Consider the following 26,326-nt stretch of genomic DNA (forward strand, 5'->3'; position numbering starts at 1 on the left):
ATTTGTAAAGTCATATATCATGCTTAACTGGTGTATTTGAAGTTAAGTGTTTTGAAACAACAAGGGACCCTGCTATTAATGTGGAAACCACAAGTGTGAGTTTTATTACATTGGTATGCAGCTGTAAAGAAATCTAACAATGTTGCAGACTTAGTCATTTCCTATTGCAACCATATTCATACTGGGAGTGCAGCAATTGCTGACTTGTTGTTTGTCACTATAGAATCCTCATGCTCTATTAACTATGATGTTAGGAAAATGGCTGTTGGCCATTTTCCATCCTGTTAGTACACTTAGTGTCTGCATTAAAATAATAAAAAATCTAGAGTTTTTGGAAGGGAATTCTCTTCTCTGACTATTTTAATGTTCACCATAAGAGTGCATTCCTTCACTGGATCTTGATCTTACACAGCATAACTTCTGCACATTATGTACTGGCAGTGCAACTGAACAATTGTAAGAATCTGGTTACCATCTCTGCCTTCTGTATGCATTCTGTCAGTGTCATTCTTTGAGCTAACAGAGTGAGAGTGTATTAAGAACGTTAGCAGTGAAGCAAAGAGGAAATATTTATGTGTGAGTACTGCAATATGCAAGTACTGCAGTATCTTCCCTCACTTGAAACTTTTTGAAAGATGCATCCTTCCTCAAAACACCATGAATCAATTCCGAAGGAATCTTGCAGGTATTGTTTTCAGTGCTATTTGTACATGACATATATTTCCGTGTCGGTAGGAAATTGAATTCATTTCTCAGTTCATCACTGAATGATTTGATGCTTTTCAAAATTATAAAAAATATGAACAATAGATGGATGCAATAAAAATGTAAATGCTTTTAAGAGTATGCATGCAAATATACAACGCCTAATAGGAAAATAGATTTTTGTAAGTACAGAGCTTTAACTGCTTCAATATTTTTACTTTTTACCTTCTGCTTGATCGTCAGCAATAGTTTTCTTTTCTTTATTTTATCCCCTCGGGATCTTTAAAGTTGACAATATATTAAGCATCTGTTATGTCAAAAGCTCTCTGAGAAGTCATCCATTTTTGAGGCCACTTAATAATAGGAAATAAATTGTTGTGCAATAAGAAGCAATAAAAAAGTCCACAGCAAACTGCTACATGGCAGTTATTTTTCCTTGGGGTCTCTAACATGCCACCTGATTCTGATGGAAATAATGATAAACAGTTTTAGACTGAGATTATATAGTCTCCATTGAATTCCACAGTAAGGGCCAAACTGATGTGCTGGCAATACACTAATGGATCAATTGGCTAAAGGGGATATTTAAAGCACAGCATGAGTCAGAGTGGAGTGCATGAGACTCCCTCTGAACTGGTTTCTTCTCATGCTTTTCTTCTTGCAGTCATCCAACACTGGAAGAAAGTAGTAACGGTAAAGGTAAAGGTTTCCCCTTGGCATTAGGTCTAATCATGTCCAACTTTTGGGGGTGGTGCTCATCTCCATTTCTAAGCCGAAGAGCCAACGTTGAACATAGAAGCTAGGCGAGATTAAAATCTGGCTGATTTCAAATGGAAAAAAGAAGGGTAACAAATACACTTGCCTCTGTCTTCCATTCTGTATTTAAATTGCCCCACCATGTTATTTTGTAGGTAATTTAGCTTACTCTTGAATTCTAATTAATGGGAATATAATAGGGAAGTTGTTCTGTTACATGCATGAACTTCTTGTTCATAAGTATCTGGTTGACCAATTTATGAGTTGAATACTGGATTACATAGACGTTTTGCTTTGATGTGGTAGAGACGTGTTCATGCTCTTATTTAATCACAGAATCATGAAGTTCAAAGAGACCACATGGGCTGTCTGTTCAACTTCCTGCCATGCAGGAAAAGCACAAAGTACTCCTGATAGATAGCCATCCAGCCTCTGTTTAAAAGCTTCCACCACACTCTGAGGCAGAGAGTTACACTGCTGATCAGTTCTTGCAATCAGGAAGGTCTTCCTAATGTTCAGGTGGAATCTCCTTTCCTGTAATTTGAACCCATTGCTCCGAGTCCTAGTCTCCAGGGCAGCAAAAAACAAGTCTGCTCCCTCTTCTTTATGACATAATTTCACATATTTATACATGGATAACATGTCTCCTCTCAACGTTCTCCTTTGCTGACTAAACATGCCCAGCTCTTTAAGTCACTCCTCATCGGGCATGGTCTCTAGACTTTTAATCATTTTAGTTGCCCTTCTCTGGACACCATCCAGCTTGTCAGTATTTTTTAAACTGTGGTGACCAATCACATGATTGTGTGAAACAAATTTAAATGAGACCAAAAATATACCTTTAAACAATGTAATATACTGCACAATAAAACAATGGCATTTAAACTAAGCATTAAGAGATTATTTATCACTGCAAGAAAGCACATATCTTGTGTTGGGAAAAAGGTAGGATATGAAACACATAAATAAATCTGAATCTCTTTCTTAAGAACTAAATAGTGAGTAGCTTCTGCCAGATTTCCATCACAACACAAATAAGCCACTAAAAGTCTCTATCTTACTCATTTTTATGGTTTGCTGTCAATCCAAACCTGTCATATGTCTCTCAATGCAAGGGAAATTCAACATTTTTGATGGTTTAATAGCTGTCTTGTCTTCCCAATCTTGGCCATTTCTCCTCTTCACTATGTGGAACAACTTCCAAAGTAACTTGCTTGATCTGTACCTGGGAATCATAAGAGTTTGCATCCTTTAATTGAGAAGAATTTGAGTCCCTGACCAACATATTCAATTTTCTTGGGTGATTAATTAGAAAGTAACAATAAAACATAAGTTGCTGTTACTATGTCTTTTCCAGGGAAAATAAATGTAGAGCATGTTTCTTTCCTCCATGTTCTTGTCACATTTGACAGCAGCCTGTTGTTGCAGTTGACAACAATGATTTGACACAATTTAAGGCATTTCAAAGGTCGATACATAAGGTATGGTTTGCAGGTACAAGCAGTTATATTCACAGGCAAATATATATGTTCACAGGTAGCTACAGAATCGAACCTGTATAGCAGTTTCAAAGAGGCATTTATAAAATTGCAGACGTTGTTCTAACTGAATTTCCAGAGTGTTTTCTGACACAGCTATGAAGTTTCACTGTGAATTATTTCCACAGTTACTTCCTAAAAGGGGGGAACTTTGGTTTTTTTCATTTTTCAGTATGAAGACACCTCTTCCACTTGAAAAGCTAGGAAATGGATAAAGGAATGCTGTGCTTTCTACAACACTTCTGCACTTGCAAGGTGATAATGAATTACAAAGATTGGAATCTGTGAAAACTGAAATTGTTGCAGATTTCAAAAGAAGGAATAACACTATGTAATACAATTCTTGTTCTTGGGTTATATATGTCATTTCATAATTGGTTCTATCATTAAAAACATGGAAAAATATTAATAAGACATCCTGCAGCACATTATGCTATAGTTTTTCAATGAATAGCTCATAGAGTCTCAACTAAATCAAGGAGTCCCAGTGGCGCAGTGGGTGCCAGCAGGACTAAAGACCAACATGTCGCGTATTCGAATATGGGGAGAGCGTTGATGAGCTCCCTTTATGCTGATAGAGGGAACTCATCCACCCTCTCCCCAGATTCAAACCTGCAGGGACATGAGAGAAGCCTCCCACAAGGATGGTAACACAAACATCCAGGCGCCCCCTGGGCAATGTCCTTGCAGACAGCCAATTCTCTCACACCAGAAGCGATTTGCAGTTTCTCAAGTTGCTCCTGACACGACCAAAAAAACAAACAAACATAGTTTGTGGCAGCCACAGTGAAAGCCAGAATGAAATTTCTGGAGTAGAACAACTACTTTCAAAGTAAGTAGCACACAATTAAATAGGATTTTTTTCAAACCAGGAATAGAACATTTTTCAAGTTTTGTTACATAGTGTAATTAACTGATGTGATCTAACAGATGTTGAGAAAACCATCTTGCTAAGAACACATTTTTCCAAAACAGCTGAAAAAACAAAATAATCACTGGGTTGCTGTGAGTTTTCCGGACTCTATGGCCATGTTCCAGAAGCATTCTCTCCTGTCGTTTTGCCCACATCTATGACAGGCATCCTCCGAGGTTGTTAGATCTGTTGGAAACTAGGCAGATGAGATTTATATATCTGTGGAATGCCCAGAGTGAGAAAAAGAACTGTTGTCCACTTGAGTGGACACCTTGATTCGCATTTAATGGCCTTGCAGCTTCAAAGCCTGGCTGCTTCCTGCCTGGGAATCCTTTGTTGGGAGGTGTTAGTTGGCCCTGCTCAGGCCCGTAGCCAGGATTTCATTTCAGGGGGGGGGGGCTGCATTTTTTCAGGGGGGGTTTTGGGGGGGGCTGAGTTTCGGGGGGGGGGGGGCTGAGTCTGAGTGAAAGAGGGTCTAGCCTAGCAAACCTTTTATATCATTACCCCAATACCCCCATGCATATGGGATATATTGAGTATGGTGATCAGATCATGATATGAATAAACATAACAGTTTAAATAATGCACCAGTAAGGCCTTTTCGCAAACCACCATAAGAATTTCGGGGGGGGGGGCTGAAGCCCCTCAAGCCCCCCCCCCCCCCCCCCCCCCCCCCCCCGGCTACATGCCTGGCCCTGGTTGTTTCATGTGTGGAATTCCCCAGTTTTTTTTTAGTGTTGCTCTTTATTTACTGTCCTGATTTTAGAGTTTTAAATACTGGTAGCCAGATTTTGTTCATTTTCATGGTTTCCTCCTTTCTGTTGAAATTGTCCAATGCTTGTGGATTTCAATGATTTCTCTGTATAGTCTGACATGTATGAGCAATATTATAAATCCTGTATATTAATTGTGATCTCAGTCTTTATGTCTGGATCCTTCTGTCGTTAAAATATTTCTGTGCAAGAGGAAGCAATCAGGAGGCTAGAATCAGATTTATAGACCAACATTGACCAGCATTTGTAGAAATTGGGGAAAACAATTTAAAAAAGGATGCTAAAACAGTTAGTGAATAGTGATCAGCCACCTGGCATGGGATGCTAATTGATGGTTGAAAGGGAAATAGAGACCTGGTAGAATGAAAAGAACTGTCTGGAGCCTTCCACAAAGCAACTGTTCATTTTTTGTTTCACTTTTGATACAAAATGCCTCAAACACCACTCTTTCCCATGCACCTTAATATTACTGCATATGGATTCCAGCTTCACTTCTTTCATAATTTTGTGATCATTTTTTAAAGCAGTGTAATATGAAGATTACCTTCATGCTGTGAATTGGGGGTGATCATGCTGTGAGAATATGGCAGTCCCAAAAGTCACATGGAATCCCAGTTTTCATCTTATACAGTACTGGAAAAACAGATATGGTGACAAACTATGTACTTTACTTCTTTTCATATACAGTTGTTTACATGGTTTAATTCTTCAGTAAAAGCACTGATATTATTATAAAAAACTAACAGTAAATCAGATGTTGAGTGTCCATTATATATTCACGTCTTCTGTGTCATCAGATGTGGCTGAAGTTTTTATAGAACAATAACATTCAGATTCAATAGTGTTCACTGAGGTGCTGTCTCTATTTAATAAATATTTTATTAAATCTTTGTAAATGCTACAGAGCTCTCATCTGTTTGGGATTATACTGAACCATGTTAAACTTGCCAGGTGTTACTAGATCATCGTTTTGATCAAAGTCTTTGCTCGAGGTGATATTGGCAATGATTACTCCAATTGAGCATCACCAAAGAAACTCAAAACAGAACAATAGCAATAAAAACACCAGGACATGCTTTGCATGCAACATGTTACCCAAGTAATTCCCAGGTCAGGTAGAGGGAGATAAAGCATCTTTCCTGAAACACAGAAAAACCAGTGCCAGTCAGTGTCAATTACATTAGGCTATTTGAGACAGTATTCTTATTGTTCTGTGTGATGAGATAATTTGTCAATTGTTTTGAAACAAAATATAAGAGTACAATTTATTCTGTTGACTCTGGTAAATAATAATAATAATAATAATAATAATAATAATAATAATTTATTTCCTCCCTAGAGGTGGGTTTCAACATTGTTAAAACCACATTCATCTTCAAACATTTTTAACATACACTTATTAAAACATATTTCCACAAAATACATATTAAAAAACACAAAACACACACACACAAAACACACACACACACACACACAAGATTCCAACACCAAAGCCAGAATTTGATCATGTGAAAGTATAGTGGGAAATTGGATATCTGCTGGGGTTTGGGGCCATCCTCCCCCGCCACCCCATGGATACCGAAATGATAAAGTCCCATTGCAGATAATGATTTGATACAAAAGTGTCCTTTGTATGGAATGGCAAAATCAAGACTTGCTTTTTGGAATATTTAATCAGTGGTTTGTTAAATTCATGGATACAGAATCTGTGTCCGTGGAGGTCTGATAGTATTGGCACTATAAGTTAACAACACACGAGCTTCTCTAGCACAGCCAAATGGTCAACAAAGGGCAATCTAGCAATGCGTCTGATGTTAGGACAGTATTAGCTGTACTTTTTGGTAATCCCATTATTGGTTTGTTTTTTTCATTGATGACCAAACAAACTCTTTAAAGGATGGGGTGGTATGGCTTCTTCTTTTCTTTTTTAAAGATACAGTGATGCTTGTTCAGCAAGTTTTACTGTGCTTTGCTCTTTGTCATTTCATTTTCTGAGATCAATTTTTAAACTACTTTAATATCCCACTTTTTCTCTGGATTCCTTTCAAAAATGGAAGGTACACATTGTTACACCTTTTCTTTTGGATTCCTGCCTTTTCCTTTCCATAAGAAGATCACCCTCAAAGTTTGGTTAGAAGGTAGAAAAGTTGTTGCTTGCAATCCAGTCAGATTTTTGTTTATGGCAACTCTGTATATGATAAATCTCCAAGTACCCTAATCAATAACAGCCCCTGTCAGATAAGTAACTCAGACTGTCTTACTTCTGGATATATCTGCAGTCACCCTTTATTCTGGAGCAAATCTGGAATGTCAAATTTTGGATTGGTACCAGGCGGTATTGAATGCCACTGTGGAGGTGGGAAGGCGTTTTGACATTCCAACAGCACTGGACCTGGTCTGACACCACCAGATGGCCACCCTTATCATCCTCCTTCCATAGCTGTCATTCTGGTGGCAATTGGGTGTGACATGGCTACTGTTGGTCACCCATCACCTGTAGTGCTGTAGTCTGGGGCCCCAGAGCAGCATAGGAGGAGGAATAGAAGGAATTACTGCCTTCTTTCCCCCTTCCCTTCTCCAGTTGCCCTGGCACTCCAGCCAATGTCACTCCAGATGACACTAGCCATGTCATAACACTGGTCACCACTATGACAAGAATGGGGGGGGGGGGAGGATGGTGAGTGCAATCCTGTGTCTCTGGTCTGGATGTATAAACAGTTGTAGCTGGTTCAATATTGGGACTGGCCCAACTATTTACTTGGGCCAAAGTCACAGTTTGTTCTGGATTTCAATGAGAATTCAGAGCAAACTGTAACTTGTGTTAACATGATTTAAGGCTGCACTTAATTGCCTTGGCTTATATTAATCCCAATCAGCTCTCTCTTGGCCCTTCCACACAGCTGTATATAATCCACATTGAGCTAGATTATATAGCAGTCTGGACTGCCACATTGAACTGGATTATATGGCAATCTGGACTGCCACATTGAACTGGATTATATGGCAGTGTGTTCAAAACAGATATTGTGGATTATCTGCTTTGATATTCTGGGTTATATGACTGTGTGGAAGAGCCCTATTTTGTGCAGCCACCACAGAGCTGATCCACTCCCACTCTCCATAACTTGCTACTTCTAAGATGTGCTCTGCTGCTATTTTGTGACCCATGGGAAGCTTTTGTAAGATGAACAATCAGCATTTAAGAGGTCCAAGTCCAGGCAAAAGAATGAGCACATTTATTCATGCAAGACAGGCTACAGTTGATTGCACAACAGCAGGGCTTCTTATTTTATAGTTTTCTTAGTAGAACAGTTGATCTAGTTCTACATATGGCTTTGCAATATGGATCATTTAGTACATTTTGCACAGGGATTAATTACCACATGATGATCAGTATTGGCCTAGAATTACATGCATATACAGAAGATTTTTGCCAGAAAAAAGGAGGCAAGAAATTCTGTGTGGGTGTATGTTACAGAGAAATGAATAAACCAACACTGAATTTTGACCAGCATCTAAAAATGATGTCAGAACTAGCCCAGGCATAAATTTAGGATTAACATTTTCCACTTTACCCAAGGAAAAATAAATAAGCTGGATAAACAACATCTGTGTAAACAATAGTCAGGAGGACACATGCAGAGAAGCCTTAAATCTAGGACACACCTGAAGCAGGTGGATGTCTTGCAAGCTTTTCTTTTTCTTTTTAGTTATGTACACTTGATAATTTCAAGGTAGCAGTGCCCAAGGGCTTTATATAATTGAATAAGCAAATTGAAAATGAGCCACCACTTTTAGAATTAGGTAGAGGCCAAATAAACCTGTATGTGACTTCATGTGTTATTAAAGACATCATTCTGAGATCAGTAATGTCTAGTTTTGCACTGATACTTTCAGTTTTTTATCATGATTATATGCAGCTTAAATATTGTAAAAGTGCTAATCATATATTTTTGTGGTGCCCAAATAACCTAAATGCTTTCATTAAGCATTTTAAAACAACTTAAATACAGATTGTGTATATATAATTTAATTTGGATCTAAATGCAGTATGACTTGCACTTTATTTTAACTATACAACATGACCCCCTGATCTACAAATTTGATACCCATGGTTTCATTTACACACACTCCAAAAAAAGTATCCCTCCCTGGGTGTTTGTGGGCCTCTCTAGGTCCTTCAGTGCAATTCTATAGTACGCTTGTTGACAAAGCATAGTTGAAATATAGGGTTGGTTTTATCCATGGTTCCAGCTATCCATACTGTGTGTTTAGCTTGAAAAAGATTACCCACACTTAGGCTAGAAGCTTACTGTAGAATAGCATTGGAGGACCTAGAGCAGTGGTTCCCAACCTTTTTTTGACCAGGGACCACTTTGACCAGGGACCACTTAATCGGGGATCATTTTGACCAGGGACCACTCTCCATAACTACAGGGAACAAACAGAGAGGTAAAACCTAGGCCGAGACATCACAGTTATGAATCAGTTTTTGGCCAACTTTAGATTTGGTTTGGTTATTTGAGGTGCTGATTCAGAGAATTGCATTGCAGAAAATTGCTGCTGGGTGATTCTTCTTTGTTGTGGCCTGGGGAGTCTCCAAACGCTGAGAAAGTACTGGCGAGGGAGAGGGCAACACATTGACATCTCCTTTGTTCCTTTTCTCCCTCCCTCTCTCCTCCAATGGCAGCACACACCCCCGCACCAATTTCCCCCGCATGTCTTATGGCCCTTATTTTAGGTTTTGCAGCCCACCAGTGGGCCGTGGTCCACAGGTTGGGAACCACTGACCTAGAGATCCCCACAAACACTTCCAAAGGAAAAGGTATTTTTGGAAAATAAATAAATGAATATTGTGTTGTATCCACAATACTTGGGTCCCAATGCACAATCCAATCTCTGTATTTGTGTCTTTGTTATTGCTGTTATGCAAGGACACCTGAGAGATTTCACTAAAGCTTTGACTACCCCCAGCTTAATCATTAGCTTAAGCCTGGGCTCATTCACTTTCTTAACAAGACCATGATTTTACTAAATGGACATATAGATGCCACATTATTTCGTAAATGCTTTTCTACTTATATCTACATCCTTCCACATAACACAAAACAAAAACACTGAGAACAGATTCATAAGTTAAAAATTTATTTCAGACATTTTTTGAATAGTAATGGCTAACCAACAAAGTGGGAGGGGAAAAAAAAGATCAATATTGCCACACTGATTTTCAGGAATAATCTACTGTGACTACATTCGAACCATGTGTTCTCTTTTAAAAGTCCCAGACAGTAATTCTATCAAATCAGGAAGCAGCCAGGACTCTTCTGAGCTAGGCATTTGTCGCACATAAGCACCTATATTGTATCAACTGTATGGCAGGTTAACAACATTTGCTAGGTGTTGATTTGTGTACCCAAGGCAAAATGATTAAAGATAAAGTCATAAAGATTTCAGAATCAGATTATTTGAAGTTAACTATCTCACTCATATGACCCTGCTTGGACGTGGGTGCACAAATCAACAGCTAGCAAATGTTGTTAACCTGCCACACAGTTGATACAGTAGCTATCTATGCTCTGCAGTTGTGTAACTCAGAAGGGCTTGAGAACTGTTATTATAGGTCTATCTTTAAAATGTGTTTCGTTGGTGAACTGTAGAAACAGGAGACTCTATGCTAATGAAACTTCATCTTTAAGAAAGCACACAAGGTTCTTACTGTGTTAGTTTTCGAACACGACTTGAATGAAGGGCTTATTTTAGGTGCCTTTTCACTGATTTCTTTATGTGCTGGATTATTTTTAACAGCAGCCATTTCAGTGTTTCAGGATAAGTTGTAAGCAAGATTATTACCCAAACTGTCTTATGTTTCTTTACCAGTCCCATGGTTTCTAACGTTTACAGCAACTTTTAATATAGTGACAACAGAGTTCAAGCCTCTAGTTCAAAATGCACAGTTTTAAACTGTTACACTGTTTATTTGTTTTCTCCCATCCATCCATGACTTATAAAGGAATAAGAAAGCAATGAATAAATATAACGAGAAGAGACATTGAGAAAGTGCAATCTCAGTCACCATTACCTTTGTGTTTGTTTCTGCGTGTTTATATACAGTATCTCCCATCAGAAAATCTATTATACATAGCATAAGTGGCCAAGTATGATTGTCTTCCAGCGCTAGAGTTTGGAGGTGGTAAATGACTGTGTATACCAACTCTGGATCCACATGCGCTTTCACATTTAGTACATAGATTTCCAATGGCAGGCAGTCCCAACAAGAGTTTGCTTGACATGCCTTATGAAGATCATCTTAAAGAACTGAGTATGTTTAGCTTGCAGAAGAGAAGGTTGGGAAGAGCCATGTTTAAATATGTAAAAGGATGTCATAAGGAAGAGGGAGCAGGTTTGTTTTCTGCTGTTCTTGAAACTAGGACTTGTATCAATGGGTTCAAGGAAAGGAGATTCTATCTGAGCATTAGGAAGAATTTCCTGACCATGAGAGATGTTCAACAGTGGAACTCTCTGCCTCAGAATAGCAGGTGGTAAGACTAGATGGTCCATGTGGTCTCTTCCAACTCTATGATTCTATGATTCTAAGGTTTATTCTAATGTACAAACTTGATATATATTTTTTAAACTTAACTATATTAAAATTAATGTCATATAGTGTAATGTAGTGTAAAAGTTTCCTTCATTGTTGTGTGCCTTCAAGCCATTTCCAAATTATGACTTTTAAGGCAGAACCTATCACGGGGTTTCCTTGCTAAGATTTGTTCAGAGGGGTTTCTGTTTACCATCTAAATACATACATACAACAACTTTCAAATTCTGTAAATATAAGCTGTGAAAGCATATTGGAAATTGATAATTTCACTGGATAGTTTATAACTGGCAATGAAAATCCGCATAATTAAAGCAATGGTATTCCCTGTAGTAACCTATGGATGTGAGAGCTGGACCATAAGGAAGGCTGAGAGAAGAAAGATAGGTGCTTTTGAACTGTGGTGTTGGAGGAAAATTTTGAGAGTGCCTTGGACCGCAAGAAGATCCAACCAGTCCATACTTCAGGAAATAAAGCCTGACTGCTCATTGGAGGGAAGGATATTAGAGGCAAAGATGAAGTACTTTGGCCACATCATGAGGAGACAGGGAAGCTTAGAGAAGATAATGATGGTGGGGAAAATGGAGGGAAAAAGGAAGAGGGGCCGACCAAGGGCAAGATGGATGGATGGTATCCTTGAAGTGTCTTGACTCTGAAGGAGCTGGGGTGGTGACGGTTGACAGGGAGCTCTGGCATGGGCTGGACTATGAGGCCATTAAGAGTTGGATGCAACGGAATGAATAAACAACCAAGTTTTATAAAGACAGCCAATGAATCTGTAGTGACTTTGAAGGGTTGAGTTTCACGTGTACTGGGGTCCTGAATATGGTTTAGGTAACATATTACCTTTATTTCCATAGTGAACTGTGAGCAAATAAGTGAATTACTATATGTATTTGTGTGAATACCAGGTTTTGGTAAATTTAGAGACTATTTGAATCTGGCTAGCATTGGAATTTAGTGTGATACCCTTTCATGATTCTTCTTCAGTGAGTGCTATGTTATTATCATTGTAGTTGTTGTTATATTTATTTTTCTCTGCACAAGGAGACTCAAAGCCACTTGAAACAATATCACAGCATTCTGAGATAAAGCAAGAAGTATGGAATGAAATGATTTGTGATATGCTACTGCTAAGAAGTATACTTTAATGTCTTCATTTTTGCATTATTTGAGCAGAGAGCGAATTAATCCTAATAGTACTGCATGAATTTTACATCATGGTGCTTTTAGAGCAGAACCCCACTAGTATGTTTAAAGTCTGTTTTATTCTGTTTTTAGATCTGTTAGCTGTGCCCAAGCATCCATATGCTGCTATGGAGAACTGGGGACTGAGTGTTTTTGTGGAGCAGAGGATACTCCTGGATCCAAGCATTTCATCTATATCATACTTACTTGATGTCACCATGGTCATTGTACATGAGCTGTGTCACCAGGTAGGAGATAGTCCTGTTGTTTGTGAGCATGCAATATAAAAAGAGTTAAACATTTTCCATGCAGAATATTCTGTCAGGCCAATAATTACAGGATAGCTCATTCCTGTTGCATAAAGGCTTCAATGCTGGGCATGTTAATTGGGGAAACTGCTGTGGTGAACAGCAAGAAATTATTTGAGTGTGAAAAACTTTATAATGCTAATTTGAAGCATGATTATTGCTTCAGTTGTTTCATCTTTGTGAAGCAAGTATGAACTCAATATAATAAAGCTTCTTTTTCTTTGGATAGATTTCAGTGGATTGTTGCTTTATATAGTTGAGTGTAGTGATAGCCTCTTGCAATGATTTGCTACAACATTGTCACAATCTCAAGCTGAGTTTCATGTTCTTGTCAAAATTTGCATTGGCTGAGATCAATTTGGTAGTCCCTCTTCTCTCAGTGCATAAACTTTGGAAGCATTTTTTCTTTATGTTTCTGCCATGGCCCTCTGTTCATAAATGATGAATGTCTTGCCTCTGTGTGTACTGAAGGTCTTAAATATACTGGTAATGTTGTAGTGAAAACCATTATATCTATTTTTCATTCCTTTCTGTCATCTTCCTTTGATGTAAACATAGAACCATAGTTGGAAGGGATCCCAAGGGTCTATAGACCAAGTACCTACCAATTCAGGGATCTACAATTAAGGCATACTTGACAGGTAGCTGCCCAACCTCTGTTTCAAAAACTTCCAATAAGCTTTTCAAGGTAATCTGTTCCACTTTTGAACAGCTCTTACCACCAATAAATTCTTAATGTTTATTTGGAATCTCCTTTCATGTAATTTGAATTCATCAGTTCAGGTCTGGTGCCTGAACTGATGGATTCGAAACAAACTCATTTCATCTTCCACATGAAGGAGTTTCTGATATTGAATGCTCACTATCACACCACCTATCAACATTTCTTTCTTCAGGCTAAGCATACCCAATACCCACAATTTAAGGTGCATTAAATTCAACACTGAACTTGACTATCATCCATTGAAGCTCGTGCTGTAATTAATACAGTTTTAAGGTGACACATGACTTCTTTTTTCAATTTAAACACTTCCTAAAATCCAGTGTTTAGTCTCAGGTAGAGTAGATCATTCAACCAGTTGCTATATATTATATCAACATTAACATAAATCTAATTGGTTCAGTGGATCTCCTGTAGTTGTAACTTTCTTTTAGATTTGGTCCTTGACATTTTAATTATACTCCTCTTACCTTTTTCCGCTAGTTATTCTGTTATTTTTCTTTCTGCAATACTCTGTTTTGAAGAGAAAGATAGAATAGCTGCACAATGGGTTTTTAGTGGTAGTATAGAGAGTTTCTGTACACAAAACTTATAGAAATATAGTTCATCCCCAGTGACCTTGTAATGTATCAATATTACTTCCACAAAGGAGCCCCTGGTGGTTCAATGGGTTTAACCTTTGTGCTGGTAGGACTGCTCACTGAAAGGTTGGCAGTTCAAATCTGGGGAACGGGGTGAGCTCCCATCTGTCAGCTCCAGCTTCCCATGTGGGGACATGAGAGAAATCTCTCACAGTGTGGTAAAATATCCAGGCTCCCCTGGGCAATATTCTTGCAGATGGCCAATTCTCTCACACCAGAAGCGACTTGCAGTTTCTCAAGTCATTCCTGACACGTAAAAAAAAAACTTTCATAAACCATTCCAGAAATCAAAGGAAGATCCACTCTGAAATGGAGCCACATTCTGTAGAAGCCATGATAAGATTGTCCTTTTTATTACACTAAATTATAGAGGAAGTATTTGATGCTTCTCATTATAGTCATTAGATACTTGGAATGCCATATTTTAATTATTGCCAACATATATTTCGTAGAGTCACAGAATCATAGAGTTGGACGTCATCCAGTCCAACCCCTGCCAAGAAGCAGGACAATCACATTCAAAGCCTCTGTTTAAAAGCCTACATAGAAGGAGCATCCACCACACTTCAGGGTAGAGAGTTCCACTGCTGAACAGCTCTCTTTCATTAATTGGTGAAGACAACTAAGAAGAAATCTTTTTGTGTCATGAAAAACAGTTCTTCCTGCATCTCTGATTACCTGTAAACTGTAGAAAATTAGCATCTCATTGGTTTCTTCTATTGTCTTCCAACAGTCCTTCCTAGTCCATCCCAGCTAGTTAGTTATTAGCCATAGACATGGATCATGTACCTTTAGAATATATAGGAACCCCCGGTGGCGCAGTGGTTTAAAGCCCTGTGCTGGCAGGACTGAAGACTGACAGGTCGCAGGTTCGAATCCTGGGAGAGGCGGATGATCTCCCTGTATCGGCTCCAGCTCCTCATGCGGGGACAAGAGAGAAGCCTCCCACAAGGATGACAAAAAACATCAGAAATCATCCGGGCATCCCCTGGGCAACGTTCTTGCAGACGGCCAATTCTCTCACAACAGGAGCGGTTGCTCCTGACACGACAAAAAAAAAAAAAAGAATATATAGTGCCCAATTAGGTAAAGGTTTTCCATTCTTTTGAATTATTTTATTTCTAGAGCAGGATCCAAATGGTGGAATTCCACTGGGAGAATAAAGAAATCCAGTGGAACTAGATGTTGGATGTCTTCTGTTAAACTTTCATGCAACCCCAAAACTAACATTGGAAATTAAGTTAGCATCACAGTTTAAGTTAGCATCACATTCCTATTAGTGTCTATAGACTGTAATTCTAGAATAGGAGATTTCAATCTTTGGTTGTTCAAATGTTTTGGACTCCAGCAGACTATGGCCATCTTGCCTATTACTAAAAAAAATTAAATACTGTTTTCCAATATGCTAGCAAAAATTGATCTTCTTATAAGACATTGGTTTTGATCACCTTCTAATTCTTAACTGTCCAAATATTTGTCACTCAAACATTTGATTAAATCAGTCAAAATGCCACATTTTCTATCTTTTTAATTGTCAGTTTGGAGGACAATATAGGTAAGGTAACCCTAGGTTGTTTCAATCGAGCAGTATTTGAAGTAGTAATTACTTAATTAATATTCATATTTTTCTGGCTGGAAGTGTAAACAAACTCCCAATATTGGAAAAAACATCATCATATCTATACCTTCCAGAAATGAAAGTGCAATGTAAAAAAGTTGTATAATCCTCTACAATTCATTTGTGCACATACATAAACACTTACGTGATATACATTGATTTGTACAGTGACGGTTTACATCAAAATAATTGGAAAAAAATGAAAGACTTTCAGCTAATCAATCAGAGACATTGTGGTTTACTGTACTGCATATAATAAAACAACAATAACAAAAAACAGCGATCCGATAATAAACATTTGCATGACATTCCATCCTTACAGTCCTGGAGAACATATTTCTGTAATTTCTAATGTAACCATCAGTATACTATATCTTAACTACATATTTTAACAAGTTTGTTTAGACATCTATGGAAAAGGGCCATTGTTATTTGGAGAAGTCTTAGACTAAGGAAGATTATAGCACAAACGTTATACAAATGCATACACATATGGTTCTTGTACTGTGTCAGACATTAGACCATATCCCATGTCACTAACAGTGTAAGTGAACTTGTTTGTGTGTCTGTTTTAGATAAACATAATAGAACATGTTCACAACCTCTTTGGGTGAAAAAAAAAAACCCCAATAATACATTCATAGAATCAAAGATTTGTATGGAACCACTCTAAAGTTGTTTGACAGAGGAATTCATATTTGACTATTTATATGAAAATGTTGGATCTCAACTTAGTCATACATAGAGAAACCACAATAAAATCAAGTATAACTAAGTCTGTTTGAAGTTGATCTTTTGTTCCTTTGATATGCTTTGTGTTTGTTTCTCTGTATGAAAGAGATAAAATTGAATATCAAATAAAAACTATTGGGACATTTTGAACTTAAAGCTCAAACTACATGAAATAGAAGTGCTCATGAGTATTTCATAGGCTGTTGAACAACAACTTGCCAGTGTAGGCAGTTTCACCAATGACAATGGCATACAATTAACCTGTGGAATTCACTGCCGTTGCAAATGCTGAATATATGTCTGCATCTTTAAAGTAGGATTAGGCAACTTGTCAGTGAATATGTTTGTTAAGGACAGGTAACAAAAAATCTCAAAAAAGGCAAATTAAATGTTTAAGCAGCAGTTTACCATTCATTGCTAGCATGCTAAAACAGGCTATGTTGGCAAGAATAAAACTCTCTAGTTTCTTGAATGCTTCTTCTGTCTTTAGCTGTTACTTTTTCAAATACTAGTTAAGATAGGAGCAAGATTTCTGTAAAAATAAATTTCTTAAAACAAACAACACAAAACAAATAATAAAAAATAATGTGCATATTTACATTTTTAAAAATGTGTATTCTTAAATCAAATCAATAAAGGAATAGTTATTTTTTTCCAGAGAGGTATTCATCAATTTACATTGTTATGATATAGCTACTCTCCTCAGTCAGTTTGAATTATTGGTTTATTAAAAGCAAAACAAGAACAAGTTACCATCTTTCAGAATGATACAGGTTGACTATCCCTTATCTGAAATTTCAAAATTACAAATACTTTATTATATTAAAATCCAAAATCCTCCACATGGCTGGTTGAGATAGGAACACCTATTTTCTAATATTTCATTGCACACAAACTTTGTTCTGTGTATAAAATTATCTTCAGGCTACATGTGTAAGATACATATGAAAACTAAAAGGACTTCATGTTTAGACCTAGGTCCCATCTCCCAAGATTACTTATGATGTTAAGATATGCAAATACAGTTATTCCAATATCCAAAAAAAATCTGATATCCAAAACATTTCTGGTTTCAAGCATTTTGGATATTCAACCTGTATTGAGCAAAGGAGAATTTAATTTAACCAAAGCTGCTAAACTGATCCTGTAATCATTATTTCTAAAGCAAAAACTGACTTATTGGTAGTTGATTTTTCTTCTTCTTTTACCACATTCCTTCTCTTTCCAAACTTAGGACCTTTCAAATGTGGGCCTTGTTGGACTTTGACATGAGGCATCCAAACGATGCCTCAGGAAAAAGCAAATTAATTTGGGACAATGCAGGAAAAAGGCTGATTTATCCCGAATTAATTAGATATCCCATTAAATGCAGGCCTTCCTGAAAGGCCCAGGTCTGATGTGGTATTGGGCCTGTGGGGACTGATTACCGGGTATTCCTGGAGGCCAGTAGCTACACCCATCTCACCCAAAGATGTGAGATGGTGCCCACCTCATTCCCAATCCCCCCAAAAATCCTTGAAAGGAAATAAAAACTTCCCTGCATTGCCATGCCTCTTCTCTGGCAGCCTCCTGGCACATAGAAAAATACACACCAGGAGCGGGTGAGGAGGAAAATCATTCCTGCCCCTCCCCCCGGCCTTCTGTCACATCATTTCCAGGTGCCGGGAGGGCTGCCAGAGAGGAGGCATGGCAGCCCAGTAAGTTTTTCTTTTCTTTGGGGGGAAGGGTTTGAGGTGGCCCCATTCCAGTATGGTAGTTACCACGCTGGAATAGGGACAACTCCTGGGAAAGACTGCTTCTTTTGGGCACCTGTGGGGTCTTAAACCTGCTTTGGAGCAGGTTTCTTAAACCCATGCTGAAGAAAGTTTAATCCCTGTGTGGAAGCACCCTTAGTTTCAGTAACTCTGTTGTATCTTTTCATTTTGTCTGGTCATTTTGCACTTTTTCCCCTATTCATCCTGTGTTCTACCTGCTGTAGTTTTTTTTCAGGTGTTTCACATTTTTTATCTCCTCCTTGGTAACTATTTTGAGACAAGTTTTAAAATATGACTGGGAGCACACAGGGAACATAAAGCGGTTCCAATAGAACAGAACAGGACGTTGTGTGAAAGAGAAGAAATTGGTTAAAATGGTATTTTGAATCCATGATTGTTGATATTTTTTATTCAGGTTCCATACAGATATATAATTTGATTATATGACTTTTAAAAAACAAAAACAAAATGTAATGGAACTTTTTTTTTTTAGTGGTTTGGTGATCTTGTGACTCCAGTATGGTGGGAAGATGTATGGCTAAAGGAAGGCTTTGCTCATTACTTTGAATTTGTTGGAACTGACTATCTCTATCCTGGCTGGAATTTGGTAAGCTTGTGTTTCTTATTTACTTTATAAAACATATAAAGAGGATTTTCATCTTAATTCTGCTAGACAATGTAAGAGAATGAAATCAAGCACATATTTACATACAGAAGGTCCCATATTTAGATCCTACTTCCTCTCATTAAGACGTCAAGTGGTAGGGATGCAAAAGGTATGTGTTTAAGAATCTGTAGATTCCCTGTAGGTCATGGCATCTATAGCAATGAACTAAATGGATCTATTTTTTAATTTAATGAAGAGCAACTACATGACATTTTATCAGAGCATTGAAAAATGCTAAATGGTATGTGTGAATATCAGATGTCCATAAAGCAAAATCAGTAAGTGTGAAATCATTTAACAGTACTCCAGAAATGTAATCTTACATTTACTATAAAAGAGTGAGGTCATGCCTGTCATCAATGAAAGTAAAATATCTCCTGCTTTTACATTCAAGACATTTAAGAAATGAATGATAAAGACATAGGGATAAATCGATCAGAAATTTATTTCCCTCTCTGTGCTAGCTCTCATTGATGCTAAAGATCTGTTCTGAAGGAATTCCTCTTGCTTCAGAGTAAGCTTTTGAGGCATAGTGAAGCTATCAGAGGGAGGGGGTCTCTCACTTGCTGTATTTCTAGCCATAAGCTTCCCACTTGCCATTATATGCTGTGGAGAATACCAAACATTTATGAAAATTCTTGCCATGTGTCTTCAAGTTGTTTCTGACTTATAACAAGCCAACCCTAAGGATGAGCTCAAGGAGAATGGGATGGTGCCTAAGCAGACCCAATCCTCCTATCTACACTGCCCTGAAGCCATGGAGTACTCCGAAGTTTTAAGCTAACTCTCAAGTACTCCCAACTTTTACTAAAGTGGGGGCAAAGTCAGATCAAGGATCTCTTCACACTGGCCACTGGAATCGGCACGCACTGTGGTGAATCCAGCGATTACCATTGGGTACATGGGAAACCCATCACCCCACACCAGTGATTCCATGGTGGGAAGCATCGATTGCCCAGCTCTCCCCCCCCCCCCCCAATTGATCTAAGTCAACATGGGAAGCCTCCTGTGTTGTCACCTTGGTGGCATGCTCCACTTTGCTATCCCTTTGAGCATGGAGCCCCGCCGTAGTAGTGCATTGTGTAATGGTAGCCAGTGGGCTCTGTGCTTAAAAGGGGAGCAAAGTGGAGCATGCCACTGATTCTTCCCCATCTCATAAGGTTGTAAGTCTGTTTAACTTGTAATATTTACTAGAAGTGGAGAAATGTTGTTGGGACAGCCAAAACCCAGTTCAAGATGAGTCTGAGTTTCCGTGTCCATGTAGTTTCCGTGTCCATGTAGATGAGCTCCAAGTTCTAAAATCTTTGGGTGATTCCATCATCATTACAGGCAAATTTTGAGATGAAAATTTTCCCAGATGTAGAATTCTCTCCTCTCCATGAAAAGCTTGACTGGCTTATCCACATTCTTTTTGCTGGTCAAAGACCTTTCTATTTAGACTGGCATTTAATTTTTCATTTGGGGGCAGCGGAAGGATCTTTTAATGGATGGTCTCTGACTTTAAAAAAGTCTCCTTTACTATGCTTTAAATATGTGTTATAAATATGTTTTAAACTGTTGAAAATTAGTGTTTTTGTTAGAATTCATTGGGGTTCTTTCACACTTTCTTATCATAAGCTTGTACTTTGCTTTATTCTATATTTCAAGCCCTCTTATGTTGTGTGCCAGGAAAAAAAGATGGAATAAAAAACGGACTGACTGATTAAATGAATGTAGCATGAAAAATATAAAAAAAGATGTGCTGCAATAATGGGGGTTGATGCTGTCATGTTCCAATAAGATATTGGTTTTGTTTACAAATGACAATAAGGTGGGGTTTACACACTAGTTATAAAGTATAAACCATAAGCCAAGCTTCTAGAGAAAATCAAGTATATTGTTCATGGGCCACTTTGAAAGAGCCAGTTCTTCCCCTCTATCATGCCTACCTCCTCCTTTCTAGCTGCAGTTGTGGCCTGGGAACTGGGGAGCCACTGGCACAGGGCACCCTTTATACCCTGAGAGGAGTGAGTGTGGTTATCACCCAAATTGAAATACTAGAGCTTGGAATTTTTTTTTCATTTGAGCCTGCATTTGTGTGACTTCACAGGACCACTCAAAGAAACATAGTTATAAGTATGCAACCTGTCCTTCTCTTTTAGAGAATGTACCGCCAGTAAAATTCACACCTGTATTTATAAAGCTCAAAAACCCATTTATGGGATGAGAGCAGTGAGCTCCTCAGGCTGTCCCTGATTGTCAGGAACTGAGACATTGGATCAAGCAAAACATGTCTCTAGAAGTGTAGTGCAAGAGTTGATGGAAGAAATGATCCCTCAAAAATAAGGTCCCACTGCTCTCTTTTTACAAAGAGAACTTTGAACTTACGTGTGTTGTGTGCCTTCAAGTCATTTCTTACTCATGGTGACTTGTTAAACCTGAGAAGGTGCTAGAAATAGCTGCTGGGGTTTAAAACCCACATTGTGTGGATTTGCTAAACTTATCATGGACTTAGCAACAATGTTTTTCAGAAGGTGTTTGCCTTCCTCTGGGTGCATCTTGACAGAGCATTCATCCTGATAATAATCCGAAGTGAGCTACTCTGAATCAGCATCAGTGGTAGCTGTGTTGGCAGCTCCTGAGCTGGCTTAGAAGCTTTATGGCAGTAACATTGCCAACTCTCAAACTGGCCCAGTGGCTGCATGTTGGCTGCATGGGTGAGTGGTGCCAAAACTGGTTTGCTGCTGCTCGCCGGGCACCTGTATTTTGCCTGCCATTAATTTTCCTTTGCAGTGCCCACTGGGTTTTTCACTCAGTGAGTTACAGTGATGGGGGAATTCAAATCCTGGTCCCCAAGAGTTCCAGTTCAACAGTCAAATTAATACACTACATTGGAACTTTACCTGTTTTCTTTACCCTTTTCTCCAGAGGGGACTTTGAACATCAACTACTACAGTGACATTTCAGAATGTTTGTATTTATAAAAGAATAATAGTGCTATTTTATAGACCATAATTTATAGAAATGGAAGGAATAAATTTTACCAACTTCAGGGAATGAGTGAAATAACCAGACGTTTTCAAATAGTTTTCTGTAACAAATTTACTTAATAGCTATTCTCCAAACACAGTAAGTTTTGAAATGTAAAAAAAAAAAATGTTCTGTTCCTGGTAGAAACTCCTGAGTGGCTATAATCTAAATCTTACAGGCCCTTCAAAATACTGAAGATTACTATGTACTATGTATGAAGAAAGAATCTCTACACTGTGTTCTATCCTGGAACTGAAAAAAAAATGAAAGCCAGCAAAGTGTAGTGGAAAAAAACTGGCCTATTTGGGAAACGCAGCTTTTATTCTCCTCGGTTTCAAATCAGCTTCACTATGACACAGACTGCTGATTTTGGGCTCAGTTTAACATAGTTTACAGAGTTTCCATGATAATGCAAGTGGTGAAGAAGGCCCTGATACTTCTTTGAGAAAATATTGGACATAGATTAGCAAACAAAACTATTTGTTGTTAACTTCCATCAAGTCAATTTCAACCTACATTGACCCCATGAATGAGGGACCTCCAAATCCTTCTATCACCAACAGCCATGCTCAAGTCTTCAATACTCAGGGCTGTGGCTTCTGTGATTGAATCTAGCTATCTGGAAACAGAACAAAACAAAATGATACCCAACAACTAATCCAACAACAATTAAAAATACCATATTTACTCGATTATAATGTGCACCTCTTTTGGCTAAATTGCTTAGCCAAAATTGCAGTGTGCATTACATTCAGTGACACATTAGAATCATGCCCCCACTCCAGTATCCCTCTAAATCCGGATGCTCCTCCCTCTTGCCAAACATTCAGACTTCATGCGCCACCACTGCACCAAAATCAAGTTCCTCCTCTTCATCAGGGCATGCAGAGCCATGCAGGCCCCAGTGCCTTTTCTGACCTCTGGCTGCTCTTGCTACAGACCCCAAGAGCCAAGGAGGTCACTCCTTCAACGGTACAGCCACCAAGAGAGGGGGGAAGGAGCTGAAGGAGTGGAGTCATGTCCGGGAGGGTTGTGGCATTGTGTTGCGACATTCCACATCGCTCTGCCTGCCCTGACCCCCCCCCTTCTGTTGGATTTCTGCATGGGGGGGGGGCAGGACTTCCAACAGGCCTCAGGAGCCAAGGAGGAATAGGCAAATGTGGCCATGGCAGTGGAGAAGCGGCATGCAGCCAGCAAAGATGCCTGGGCCTTTGGTCAACAACCAGAATCTTCCTCCTTGGCTTGCCAAAGTCATCACCTGGTCAGATCTGGCTACCTTGTCAGCCGCTTGCTGCTTGCCCCAAAGCAGAAGAGGAGGAGGAGGAGGAGAAAACAGCCTCTGTTGCTCTGGCTTGCCGGGACCCCTCCCTCAGTGGAACTGATCTTAGCTCTGCCTCCACAGAGCTCCTTTCCTTCTTTCTCTCTCCCTTCTACCCTTCCTTCTCTCTACCTGTTCTTTCTCCCCCTTCCTTCATGCACCTTCTTTCTATTCTCTTTCCCACTTTCTGCCTATTCTTTCAAGACTTCTCTCTTCTCTCTCTTCTTGCACCTTCTTTCTATTCTCTTTCCCTCTCTCTGCCTATTCTTTCAAGACTTCTTTCTTCTCTCTCTTCTTGCACCTTCTTGGAGTTTGTCTTGTGATCCCCGCCCTACCTGCACTTTAAACACAATCCATAAAATAGAATATGTTGTCTTTCTCCTGGGATTAAGACTCAAAATATAAATGCTGCTTTTCAGAGATGCAATCTCCCAATTGTTTGCATAATTTAAAGGGCTGAATGGCTGAAGAATACTTTTCTTGGCATGGCACACTCAACACATATCCTTTTAAAAGATGTCTTATTTAATATATGAAGAGTTCAAGTTAATATCTATGCAGGTCAATTAATCCTGTCTGGAATTTTTATCTCATTATATGCCTCTTCTAAACAATTGTATGTTGCCTTCTCCCTTTCTCGGTTATATTATTTTATATTATTTTATTGATGTCTTGTTTCAAGTTTTGTATAACTCTTTCTGTCATCTTTTAATTGCATAATCTTGATTTTGGTAGCATTTTACAAATATACACATTTTTGGATATGACTTGTTTTTTCTTAACAATACACATGGATCCAAATTTATTTATCCTATGTAGTAATTTCATTCAAAAATTGGTAGGATAAATTACACAGTTTTTATCATTTGATATGATTTGGTTTATACGTGGACTATTAGGCATTTTTCCTGAGGATTTCCACAGTGGAGTAAGTACCATCATGATTGACTAAAATCTATAGAATGTGGTAATTCTTCTCTTGTGAATGAATTCTGAAATTTTCAGCTCTTGGCTACCTAAGTCTTGCAATGTTCAATTTACATTTTCCAAAATGAGAGATTTGGATTTGGATTTTTTTTAAAAGCAAAATCTTTTTGGAGGGTAATAGAGAGACATTAAAATCCCCACATCTTATTTTTATATATTATATTTATAATGCACTTCTATATTCAGAATACTGGCATTATCAATACATAATGGATTCTCTTTCTTCTACATAAAGCATTCCATCCCCTTTCTTCTTCTTCTTCTTCTTCTTCTTCTTCTACTACTACTACTACTACTACTACTATGCTTCTTCTTCTTCTATACTTCTTTCTTTTTAGTATTCAAAAGACATGCCATGGGCTTTGGGACTTTTTAGGGTAGTGTGTATAGAAGTGTAGCCTTTAAAAAACTTTTGAGATGGAGAATGTTGGATTTGGATCAAGGATTGTACAGAGTTACAGACACTTCTGATATTGTTCCTACTTCCGAGTAGTGGAGTTGACATACATTTTGTCCTTGAATATGTACGTATTAGCAGAATAGAGTGGAGAAGACTATGACAAAAGCAATTGCAGGTGAGTGATTTCCCCTTTCATCTATAAAATACCAAGTGTCAAATGCTTTAGCAGTCACTACCTCACTCTGCGCTGAGAAGGCATTTCACGGGGCTCAATGGCCTTCTTTCTTTCTTTTTCTTTATAAAAGTTTGGCTTTGCTGACAACTTTATTGGATGAGTCAAGGCAGAGCACATCAGTGATGGCAGTTACATTGAATTCTTCTTCCTTGTCTTTTTTAAAAAAGGAAATAAAATTAACAGGAAGGCTACTTTGTCTTTCCAGTATCTGTGTGTCTCCTCACCTTTTTCTCTTTTTTCAAAAAAGGGCCATCATTTCTACAAATGTGTTTTAATCACATATATCAAACACATACCTCTGCAAGGTACTGGCATGATATTTGTCTTCAAAGAGAGGGATGTACAAAAAAAGACATTTCTCATTTCTAAAAAAATACAGCAATGAGGAAAAACTCGTTATAGCTGCTAGTCCTGGGACTAAAATTTGTCCCATTCATTTCATTTGTGTTTCTGTTTTGTTCCATCCATTTGGATGGCATGAAATGGAAAGCCCCCCAGAAACAAAATTGCAATTGATACAAAAGGCAGGCGGGCCTTCCTTTTGGATGGATTCTGTGGGGCTTGGTAGAGTCTGCAGCTGGGCACCAAGTAAGGAGTGCTCCTAAGCAGGCAGCTGCAGGCTCTGACGTGCCCGGGTACATAGGTCCAAAGCCTGCACCCGTAGGACTACAGGTAAATCCCTCCTCCAAATGAACATGAAAACAAAATGAATATATATATATCTAACCTCTTGTTTTCAGGAGGCTCAGACGAAAATGGATTGGGGGCCCCACCGAAAGCCGAACATGAAACAGATCAAGGGAAGACCTGAATGCACATGCCTAATAACTGCCATCATTGATGTACTCACCCTTGATTCATCCAATAAAGTTGCTAGCAAAGCCAAAGTTTTAATCAAAGATTAAGCATAGAGCACCAATACTCATGCAAATATCCTTCATCTTTCCTTAAGTGATCCAGAGCAATACATCACAGTATAGTACTCCATGCTCTGGATGATTCTGTCATTTCTCCCAGAAACTGAAACTAGCTTAATGCTGAAATATATGCATATCATCGTCTTCTTTTTATAAAACCTGTGCTGAGCAGGCTTGTTTAAGCATAAAAATAAATATTAATGGAAAGTCATTAAACTTAAAGTTCATTAAACTAAATACTCAGTGCATTTCAAAGTGTACAGCTCAGGACCCTGATGAATGGTCTCAATTGCCTGTCTCCTTCATGAGCAGGATTAAAATAATAAAAATGAAGACTGTGATTAGGCTCATGCATATCTTTGACTTAAACTGCTTTAGGAAACATTTATCTCCTTGAGTAAAATTTTCTGACACTTTGTTAAACTCGTAAGACAAATCACAAAAAAAAAAAGTTCTGGAAGTTGACTTTAAGAGATGGACTTGAAATTTTTTCTCATTTCTATTTTGGTACTAAAGATCTAGTTGCCTACTTGCTTCTGGTAGTCTAT

At 38.3% G+C, this 26,326-nt stretch overlaps 1 protein-coding gene across 1 annotated transcript in view; it reads left to right on the forward strand.

Annotated features, from left to right (window-relative positions):
- TRHDE (thyrotropin releasing hormone degrading enzyme) overlaps positions 1 to 26,326 on the forward strand; it is a 283,101-nt gene that overhangs the window by 137,567 nt on the left and 119,208 nt on the right. Inside the window, exons 4-5 of the mRNA XM_067469097.1 lie at positions 12,565 to 12,719; positions 18,739 to 18,852. Of these exons, the coding sequence (XP_067325198.1) occupies positions 12,565 to 12,719; positions 18,739 to 18,852 (269 nt within the window). The remainder of the gene's footprint in view (positions 1 to 12,564; positions 12,720 to 18,738; positions 18,853 to 26,326) is intronic.

This window comes from Anolis sagrei, chromosome 5, assembly GCF_037176765.1.
Source record: "Anolis sagrei isolate rAnoSag1 chromosome 5, rAnoSag1.mat, whole genome shotgun sequence".
NCBI lineage: Eukaryota > Metazoa > Chordata > Lepidosauria > Squamata > Dactyloidae > Anolis > Anolis sagrei.